Here is a 10,346-nt window from a genome sequence, read left to right on the forward strand (position 1 = left end):
TGGGGTGTATATATGTATGGGGGTCTTCCATTGAAGGTCGGCGTACAACGAAGAGTTTTAACACGCTGATTTTTTTTAATAGGCTTGGGTGTCTCATCAAAGAGCGGCTTAGTCCTATGGGAGTGGGTCACAAATAAACAGGCATGGTACTTCTTCACATGTTCACAATCAAAGATAGGGGAGTGATGCTTGAGACTTCTTCCAATGGCCCATTCGAGTTTTTAGTGTCACGGCTTGGATCTCCTTTCAAAGGTCCCGAGGTAGCTCCCTCTCCACCAATCCTTTTTATCGAGCCCCTTTGGGGCCTCTCCCCTTGAGTTGTATGCCCCATGGAAGCTATTTGTAGGCTCGGGGTCCTTCATCAATGACCAAGGCTACCCATGAGGGGGAGAAAGTGGCATAGAATGGTAAAACTTTACTGCTAGACCATGGTGGATTAGTTAGTGAGAGGGGGTGTCCATATTCCGTGGTAGACCATGTCCTCTCATCCCCCACCATATGTGGTCTTCTTTCAAGTTGGGTCTTCTTGTTAAACCTGGAGGTTTTTTGTGCACCAGGACAAGCACGCGCTTAACCTGAAAGTTCTTTGTTGATGAGCTTTTAGAAAAGAAGATGCATTTTATTGGTATAAATTTCCTATCAATTATGTTAAGCCCCGGGCTAGGATCCAACACCAATGGTGGTTGGCACACCAAACCTTGTCCAATGATCCTATTTCACACAAACAATGGCCCTACTGTAGATCTGAGTAGACAAACTTACCTTGATATTTATGCAGCATGAGTTTCTATAAAACAAATAATGTGGATTATGAGTGAAAATCCACTTTTGAACTTGGGAGCATATGCTCCTGCTACCCAAGAAAATCATTTTTAAATGTTGTAAAAGCCTGAACAAAAATTTGGCGGGTACATGTCGATATTATATGCGCGCACGCCAAGTTTCACGGAAAATAAAAATTTTATGTACTATGTAAAAAAGAAAAAGAAATGTCTCGTAAAAAGCTTTTCAAAAACATCAAAATTTGTTTTTTTTCTACACACGCCGCATAAAATATCGGTTTTCCATGAAATGACTTCAAGAGCACGGATTATGTCAAAAAGTCATTTCAATTTGGAGTAACATTTTATACTATGTCTAAAAGTCATTTCAAAAACCGGGAGCATATGCTCCCGGGACTTTGAGTTTATTTCTAATCTAAACTGGCCCAAAAGGTAAAAGAATACGGCTTGCCTGTCCGTCCGTTTGCCTCTTCGGCTCTTCCTCCCCGTCCTGTTCGTTCGCCTCCTCCAGCAACGCCGGCGGCGACCAGAGGTCCTTGCCGACGGCGTAGGTGAGCTCAGGCGCCCCTCCCTTCCTCTTGTCCGTCATCTCCTCTCCTCTCCCCTCCCGACCTACCAAGCTCCAGCCTGCCGCAGCTCTGCCCTAGAGTTGCCGCCGCCGCCGCCCTCACGCCCGCGTCGCCGCCGCCGCCGTCTCCGTCTCCGTCGCGTGCTTACTATCCCCACCAAGTCCGCACCTCTTGGATAATTGGGTTTCGAGATATGCTCGCCAAGTGATTACTTAAACCCCAAACTAACCCCCACAGTTTTGGTGTGTAGATCCGCCCCGGCTCTACCGAACTCTTCCCGGATTTGCAGAGCACTCCTCATCATGTCTTGGGCGGCAATCGAGAATGATCCTGGTAAATTTTACCTTCCGTTATCTCACTACCTGTGATGCAGCAACATAGCAGCAGAGTGGCACATTCCGTGTGCCGTGCACTGATGAGGTTTCTCCATTGCCCTCGATGGTGCTTAATTGCATAATGCACCTAGTTTGACTGGAAATTTAGAGGGTTTGGAGGGACTACTTGGATTACTAAGCTTCATGTAAGGTGTTAATTTGATTACTAATCTTTGCTCTTGGACCCTTGTGTTGTAATAAGTTGTTACTTAGTCAATCTCTTTGATTTACTATTCAGTAGTAATAGAAGTTGAGATGTGTGCATCATCACCTATTTCGCCGCTGGAGATTGCCCAGCTGTTTCCTCAGGTTGTTTACGGGAGAACTTGCACTGTAACCTGTCGATTGAAGTTTAATGTGGATATGAATAATAAAATGTCCGTTTGCAAAATCAGAATTTATAGTACTTATGCTTCTGCATTTTGAGTCATGAGGAAGTTCCTCTCGTACTGAGTTATGCAACTGTGTATTCATTCTCCCTCCCTTAACAAGTGTCATTGCAATGGTGAAACAAAACTTGACTGATCTTCCAAACCATGCTATTATATGTTAGCTACATGATATAACTATACCGTTGTTAATTTATGACCTTTAATCTTTCCCAAGGAAAGAGGAAAGAACCATACTAATTTCTGCATATTGTGTAGGTGTTTTTACCGAACTGTTGCAGCATATGCAGTTGAAGGGTCTCCAAGTAAGTATTCACCTACCCACCTGTTCACTATTTTAACAAGTCAGCACTAAGGGGCACTAATCACTCTATGCATTAGCACAGAAGTTAAGAACGTCGGTCCCATGTTTTGCATTTAAGCCTCCCATAACAAAAAATAAAATTTGCTATTTTTTTTCCAAGGAAAGGGTAAAATTTAAGCTTGTTTTTTTCTTTCATGATTCGGTTGACATTCAGGCTTCTAGATTTACCCATCCTCAAAAATACTAAAACTATGTTTTGAAACACAGCAATTCAACTATTCTTCTTTCTTTTGAAAATGTTGGCAGGCTATGCATGCAATGCACTACAATTTGGTGTATGTTTTGGGAGTTCGTAATCGGGTTCTAGTTTCTACATGTGCTTCTTTCTACGTAACTTGTGATACTTGACCTCCTAAAAACTGATATTCCATGTTATTATTCCTTTACAGGTCGATGAACTCTACTCGCTTGATCTGGATGCCCTCAATGATCTTCAGTATGTCATACTTGCTGCCTGTTACCATGAATGCTGTTTTTCCTGAATCAACTGTGTCAAACAATTGGTATCTCGCAGGCCAATTTATGGGCTTATAATTCTGTACAAATGGCGACCTCCAGAGAAAGATGAGCGCCCTGTCATCAAGGATTCTGTTCCAAATCTGTTCTTTGCCAATCAGGTCAGAACATATTTACGTTGAGTGTTTTATGCCATGTTTACTCTGCATCTTTTTTATAACCAGGCCTTTTTTTTTTACTCACAGATAATTAACAATGCATGTGCAACCCAAGCTATCGTTTCTGTTCTATTGAACTCTTCTGGCATCACCCTGAGTGATGACCTCAGAAAGCTGAAGGAGTTCGCAAAGGACTTGCCACCAGAGCTCAAAGGATTGGCTATAGTAAATTGTGAAAGCATCCGTATGACAAGTAACTCATTTGCAAGGTCAGAAGACCCCGAGGAACAGAAATCGTCTAGCAAGGATGATGATGTCTACCATTTCATTAGCTATGTTCCTGTTGATGGTGTCGTGTATGAGCTTGATGGACTAAAAGAAGGACCTATTAGCCTGGGAAAGTGCCCAGGTGGTATTGGTGAGATGGGGTGGCTGAAGATGGTGCAGCCTGTCATTCAGGAACACATTGATAAGTTTTCTCAGAATGAGATACGGTTCAGTGTCATGGCTATCACAAAGAACCGGAAGGATATGTACATGGTAGAGCTCAAGGAACTTCAGAGGAAGAGGGAGAACCTCTTGTCACAAATGGGCGATCCTTCTGCCAATCGCCAAAGGCCATCTGTTGAGCGGTCACTTGCAGAGGTTGCTGCTCAGATTGAGGCCGTGAGCGAGAAGATCATAATGGAGGAAGAGAAGTCAAAGAAGTGGAAGACAGAGAACATTAGGAGAAAGCACAACTACGCGCCTTTCTTGTTCAATTTCCTTAAGATCCTTGAGGAGAAGCAGCAGCTGAAGCCCCTGATAGAGAAGGCAAAGCGGAATTCTCACAGCCGTAACCCCAAGTGAAATCTGCATTGTAAAATTTTACCGTTCTGATTGTTTCATTGTCTTGTAGAGATGACCCTGAATTGCTTTGTGTTCTTATGGCTGACTGACTGGCTTTGTTTTCTCACCTAATGTGCTAGTAGCTCCAGTCTTAGATGGGGCATGCATTTTACAGTCCTAGTATATTCAGGCAAATCATGTAGAGGAGCACCGTGACTTTATCAGAATTATATGCGCATTTAAGGTTGTTTCCTTGTTTGACTGTTCCCAAAATTTTGCATGAGTAGTTCTACATAGAAAATTAGTGACTCGGTAGCAAATATGCCAAATATTTGACATTTATGAGCAGGTTCTTAGGATTAAGTTCCAATAGCTTCCAGAATAATAGTATCTCAAGTCGTTTTGACATGTCTTAAAAAATATCAAAAAATTGCAGGAGAATAATGGTATCTCTGATGTTTCCTTGGCAAACAGCTACAAAATATATATTCTTCGCAAAGAACAGAAATATATTGGAGACATTGCATGATCAGAACAACGCCAGACCACTGAGCCATGGAATGGTAATATGGATGAACGGCACAAGAATACCAACAAAAAACAACGAAGGCCCCAGCTATGTTTACAACATACATAGAACAGATCAGAACAAACCAGTCACCAGATTGATGAGGTTGGAGGCCTCGATGATCAAAACCATAGCTGAAATGGTAAACTTTGGCATGATGATGAACAGGGCTGCACACTGGGATATTCTGATGTTGTACGAATCAATGTCATCTATCCCGAGTTCTCAGGAAGAATGTGCATAGCCACAGCATTGGACTGACATACAGTTGACACCCCAGCCACAGAGCGTGCACATAATTTCAGATTGACACATTTGCATCCTTGCCAGCGTCAAGAACCATTGCAATCAGCATCACTGGGGGCAGAGCCTTTCCATTAACAGCATGTACTCACTGAACCTCAGACTCTTCCTCACCTTTTGCAGATTGCTCCCCCAAGTCAGCCTTTTTCTTCTCACAAGCTCGATTTTTGAACTGCACCAAGATCATGGTCATGTTGTCGCATCCGTCTCCACCAATCGTTGATGGAGCCAGGCATCTATCAAGCACTCTTTCGCACACTGCAGAAAGGCTGCTCTCCTGCAATTATTATTTTTGTTTCAGATACCGTAATCTCCCCAAAGTACATTGTTGAGATCGGAAAATAGCTTTGCACTCACCGTGTGTATATGCTCATGGATGAAATCCACCAACTGTTGGCTTGACATGCAGTCCCTGCTCATTAAATATATTTGTTGCTTCCGTTAGGACTTAAGTGCACTAGGTAAGATGTAGCAAAGCACTTCGCTGCTAAGTTATATGCACTTGAGCTGCATATAAAACGTGAAAACAAAGACGAAAAGTATGGCAATGAAAACTGTAAGTGGAGGTCCTACCAAATGCCATCACATGCTACAACAAGAAAGTCATCATCATCGCAAAGTTCCACCTAAAAACCAGATTATATGATCTTAGAATGATAGCATAACAGAGTCACTGCAGATCATGATAAAGTACACAATTTAAGGCAGTGCAGCATTTAGAGAGCTTACAACATTGATGTCAGGATTTGAAGTCACTATTTGCTTCTCAGGAGGCAAGAATTTATTCTGCTTAAATTCCATATCACCTACAAAAGGGTACAACTATAGGTAAGACAACAAGTGAGGTGGAACATACTAATAAGGAAGAAATGCGCACCAATTGCTCTTGATAAGTTCAAACTTCCATTTATCCGCCCCATTCGTATGAATCCTCCTGCCTTTTGTATTCTTTCTCTCTCAGCCACAAGCTCTGGCTTGTGGTCTCTGGACAAATTGTATGCCTGTCAGATGTAACACAGAACGGGCATTCTTAACTGTCAGAATATCTTCATGACTAATTACAACTAATAGGAGGCACAGAATATCATACCTGGCCACCCCTAGAAATAACACAACGAGAATCGCCAGCATTTGCCACAACAAGTTGGTTATTTCTTACTAGTGCTACACATGCTGTACTTCCACATGTTGGCCCATCAAAGTCAGAGTGGGGTCCCTAGTATAAAATTATCGATGTGAGATGGCTTAGTAGCCCAAGTAATAAACTAGGCATACATAAAGTGATAGTGAGATAATAACTGTATCTTCGGGACAAAGGAAATAACAGAAGCAGAGCCATTCCTTTTTCCTCTCAGTTTTGCAGGTGGCTAGCACTACAGTGCAGTGCATAACCTAAACAAACACCACACGAACTAATAAACCATAAATTATGTGTGGATCAGTCCACCCATATGAGGCACCTGCCAATACGTTGAATTCATATGCAGTCTGCTGACTTTCTCTGGCTATATCTTGTAGCAAATATGTCACTGACTGATAAGCATCATAAAAACGTGGACAGTACTATGCAGTACCAACTATGAACAAAGTGTGCACTGAAGAAACTCCAGATATAATTAATCAGAACACGAATGTCTGAATACTCTACCCTTTCAGTTGGGATAGCAGTATTCGAAGTGTCTTTTCTAAAGCAGTAAAGTCACTTCTTGAGGCAATGTATGGTACAAAGAGCAATCACCAATAATTCTAGCACAGAAAGGTTATGGGTCAAAAGGTATTTTATCCTAGTGCTGCAAAGATCGGTGTTGCTGATCGAACTCATTTTTTTCGAGGAGATAAAAAAACTTAACTTCTGGGGTTATGCGTGGTGGACAATGATATACTTTAAACAATGAAAGCAGCAAGCGATAGTTCCCTGAAAGTCACAATATCCATAAAATGCTATAGCGCAATGATTAAGCATATGATTGCAATAAGTGTACTTCAAATGAATGAGAGTGCTTCACATTTATATACTGTGAACTGTGAGAACGTTTTGACAAGACAGCCTTGAGTTTGCACAACACAGGTTTCCTTTTTTTAACATGAAGATTTGGAAATTGTTGCACCTTGCAAAGCTTAGGAAAATCAAGAATTGAACACAAATAAGATCCATAATTCAATAAGATCATATTATGTGCTCCTTGATCTTGCAAAAAAAAATTGGCGACGTAATCCCATTGCATATGTACCTCCTCAAGAGCCCAATCATCATCTTCATTTTTTGAATCACTGCCTCTCGGAGACCAAATCAACCCTTCTATCATGCCACCGAACTTGTTTATCTTATCTCCTAGTGCAGATAGTTCTCGCCAACCTCTCTGTCCTCGCATCATCTCATCCATTCTGAAGTAAGACAACAGAATTAGTCTTTATCGTCTTGATGCTGTTAGTAACTTCAAAACAAACGCTAACGCTTTATATCATTTCATGTGATGATTTAATGACCCATATACCTAAAGAAAGCTCTATGAACAGCAGTTCCTAGGTCACCAGAAGAATATGCTTCACTTCTGAGAACTTGAGAGTGTAGATATTTTGCACAGAATTTGGCAACTACCCTTCCTGAGAAACACAAGAAATATGAGGATGAGCAACAATTGAAGTACTTCTGCTTTAATACAGTGTACATATGGCACATTTGATTTTAAATTACTTGTTTACTGAGACAGACCAAGTGAGTACAAACAGGAAAAGCACTGATCTTTGCAAGTAATGCTTACCTCCATGGCCATCAAAAACACCAAAGAATGCTGTCTCATTGTCAAGATCTAGCAACGCTGAATGCTGCAGAATTGTACAGGACATGAAATAATGCACAAGAGAGATTTCAGAAATGTGTTTTCCTTTTACAATAAATCAGAAATATGTTTAGTTGATATCGACAAAACTGCAGCATTTGGAAGTCATCAATAATGCTTTTATTGTGCAACAGAGAAATAGTTCAGATCACTGTGCTAAAGCATCAGCATAAACAGAAAGAATCTCTTATATAACTTTCATATTGATTCATTAGAATTTGGAAAGATATGAATGAGAGCTTATGCACCTGACGCTGATGGTTATTAAACTGAAAGCCTGGAACTATGACAAAACCAATCAAACAATAGCAGGCCTATTATTTGTCAGTTCACTAAATGAAAAACTTCGTATATTGGAAATGGTTCTCTCTTTTCTGTTGAAAATAAAACACATGTCAAATCTTTCATGTATCCACATGGTCCTCACGGAGTTACTGCAGAAGAGAGATAATAGTGCTTCTAAGCCCTCTCAGGAACTAGATTGGACAAAATCCTGGAGCAACATTATATCACTGCTGGAGTAGTGGGTGGTTGCAAATCAGGCATTTAGTTTACTGCGCTATACAGTGTCTGTTCTACACTTATAGGGACAGCATAGAAGCACAAGTCGAAGTTCAAAACTAGAATGTGTGTGCCCACCAGACTCAAGGTATCAGCATCATTTTTAGGAATTACGATCATGATAAGAAAGCTGGATCATGACATCAAGGTTTCTATGAAGAAATGAGCTCATTGTTGTTTTGTTTTCCATTTTTTTCTGTCTTTATTTTGTTTTGCTCTTGGTTTGGCCGATCCGGCAGCTGGTGTTTTGTACTTTAGCCATCTTAGAATTCTTCTTTTAGTACACAAAGATGCACATTAGGTCCTCGGTGTTCAATAGTGTTAAGAGACATGAAACAATGAGTATAGCTTTGGAGTGGAAAACTCACAGCATCTTCCATGCTTGCACGCCAACCTTGCATAGATGAAAGACCAAATTTGAGTTTATCATTTTCCCCATCTTCGGATAGCTTATCGGTTTTGGGAGTACTGAGGTAAACTCCCATCTTGGCAAGAAAAGAAATCTCTGCATCATCAACAAATGGAAATATATTAGAACAGTTAAACACCAGAAATTAATAAGGTCATACTGAATGGCGCCTACACCTATAGCAGAATCTATCAACAATGAACGACATACCTCTGACGTATGAGGGATACCACAGTTATATCAAGTAGATATGGACATTCTTAACAACATTTGTGCATCTAATTCTTGACAGTTCCGTAGGAAGCTGGAAAATTCCTGAAGAAAATCAGAGGTCACAAAAATCATCACCAAACTGAAGAGCAAAAGCAGCCATGTACAACAAGCCCAATTTGCAACGACACAAAAAAGATGGTGTATCACTTATAAGCATCATAAATCAAACAATCGAGCGTAACTACCCAAATTACCACATAACATATGCAGAAAGTGCCAATGGAGATAAAGCAGGATGGCAATAGCAGAAACGAGAACCTAACACAATCTGAGAAGTCTCATGTACCAGCAACAAGGATATATAGTCTCCTAATACCAGCTCATGATCAGCACGTTTTTTAGACTTCCATATAAGAAATTCAATCATTGTACAATAGAAATCAGAAGTCACAAGAGACAAATGCAAAATACCAATTATGTCCTGCACGGCAGCAGAAGTAGGGTAACCCCCACAGCTACCATATAAACTAGGACACTTTAGCCAACGACCACCAATAATTGTCACAATGAATACTATGATAATTCATTTGAAAATGTAGCACTCAGCTAGAGTGAGAATGGTACCAATAGAAACACCTCCTGGGAACATATATTTTTCTGATAATGTAAGCGGCAGGTGAATTCTTAAGATGAATGAATAAAATAAGGAATCACCTGCACCGCTTCATATGATCCCCCCATGACTAATCACATTCTGAGCTAGACTAGATTCGTGCAAATCTGTCAACAATAAACAAGAAATGGCCCATGGCATACAAGCATACAATCGTGCTGACATAGAAACTATTCCCAGCTCAAGTCCAGAGTCCCAATTCGGCCACAAGATAGAACCCACTCCACGAACCCCGTCCCAAGATTGACCGTAATGACAACAGTCAACATCCCACCTCAAGAAATCTAACATCGGCAATGGACTGGGAAGAACGAACCGCGAATACACAGGCCAAGAAACCAGCAACGAGAAAGAAACCGAACTGATTTGTACCTTGTCTGATGGCCTGACGGCTGGCGGAGCTGGAAGGTGGCGGATCCCGGCCGGGTGTGCGCGTGCCGGGTTGTCGCGGAGAGGAGATTCCGATTTGGATTTAAGCGGCGCGGGGAGGGGGAGGCGGCCCTTGCGATCGCGGAGGGGCAGCCCGGCAGGCAGGACGACGATAAGATGCAGCGTGAATGGCTTTTTTTGGTGGGTTGGTGTCGCTGCTGACAGGAATGGAATGTGAATATTCAGGCTTCACGTTCCTGTCACAAGATTTTCAGAATTTGGTTTTGAGAGAACTTCAATTTACCCCTAAATTTTTCTCCAAGTTCAGCTTACAACCCTCAATTTTATTTTGGTTCAACTTTCAACCATAAATTCTAAAAACTGTTCAGAATCACCTCTTGCATTGTTTTAAGCTGGTTTTCTTGTCACGTAATGTATTATATTGGCTAAATATGTGAGCAACGAGCTCAAATTGCTTAGGTGTTTGCCA

General features: G+C 41.2%; 2 protein-coding genes across 2 annotated transcripts; one reads left to right on the forward strand and one right to left on the reverse strand.

Annotated features, from left to right (window-relative positions):
- The first annotated feature begins 1,613 nt into the window (after nucleotides 1-1,613).
- LOC124691808 (ubiquitin carboxyl-terminal hydrolase 2-like) lies at nucleotides 1,614-4,172 on the forward strand. Its single transcript, XM_047225079.1, has 5 exons — nucleotides 1,614-1,684; nucleotides 2,373-2,419; nucleotides 2,868-2,914; nucleotides 2,993-3,095; nucleotides 3,180-4,172. Exons 1-5 carry the CDS (start codon nucleotides 1,654-1,656, stop codon nucleotides 3,939-3,941), a joined length of 990 nt encoding a protein of 329 aa, XP_047081035.1. The 5' UTR covers nucleotides 1,614-1,653; the 3' UTR covers nucleotides 3,942-4,172.
- Nucleotides 4,173-4,378: 206 nt separating this feature from the next.
- LOC124691807 (probable protein phosphatase 2C 11) lies at nucleotides 4,379-9,990 on the reverse strand. Its single transcript, XM_047225078.1, has 12 exons — nucleotides 9,860-9,990; nucleotides 8,812-8,916; nucleotides 8,561-8,697; nucleotides 7,554-7,617; nucleotides 7,287-7,395; nucleotides 7,023-7,176; nucleotides 5,882-6,007; nucleotides 5,669-5,792; nucleotides 5,521-5,597; nucleotides 5,365-5,417; nucleotides 5,149-5,203; nucleotides 4,379-5,068 (listed from the first exon to the last, which is right to left on the reverse strand). Exons 3-12 carry the CDS (start codon nucleotides 8,675-8,677, stop codon nucleotides 4,880-4,882), a joined length of 1,068 nt encoding a protein of 355 aa, XP_047081034.1. The 5' UTR covers nucleotides 8,678-8,697; nucleotides 8,812-8,916; nucleotides 9,860-9,990; the 3' UTR covers nucleotides 4,379-4,879.
- Between the last annotated feature and the right edge of the window lie 356 nt (nucleotides 9,991-10,346).

Source organism: Lolium rigidum, chromosome 2, assembly GCF_022539505.1.
Source record: "Lolium rigidum isolate FL_2022 chromosome 2, APGP_CSIRO_Lrig_0.1, whole genome shotgun sequence".
Taxonomy (NCBI): Eukaryota; Viridiplantae; Streptophyta; class Magnoliopsida; order Poales; family Poaceae; genus Lolium; species Lolium rigidum.

Bases quoted from the DNA above. Each gene is read 5' to 3' on its own strand.
- LOC124691808 (XM_047225079.1), top strand. From the start codon at position 1,654: ATGTCTTGGGCGGCAATCGAGAATGATCCTG. The intron at 2,420-2,867 runs GTAAGTATTCAC...ATTCCTTTACAG, and splicing joins TGCAGTTGAAGGGTCTCCAA to GTCGATGAACTCTACTCGCT. The intron at 3,096-3,179 runs GTCAGAACATAT...TTTTACTCACAG, and splicing joins ATCTGTTCTTTGCCAATCAG to ATAATTAACAATGCATGTGC.
- LOC124691807 (XM_047225078.1), bottom strand. From the start codon at position 8,677: ATGGGAGTTTACCTCAGTACTCCCAAAACCGATAAGCTATCCGAAGAT. The intron at 5,793-5,881 runs GTATGATATTCT...TACATCTGACAG, and splicing joins TTATTTCTAGGGGTGGCCAG to GCATACAATTTGTCCAGAGA. The intron at 5,418-5,520 runs GTAAGCTCTCTA...TCTGGTTTTTAG, and splicing joins CAAATCCTGACATCAATGTT to GTGGAACTTTGCGATGATGA.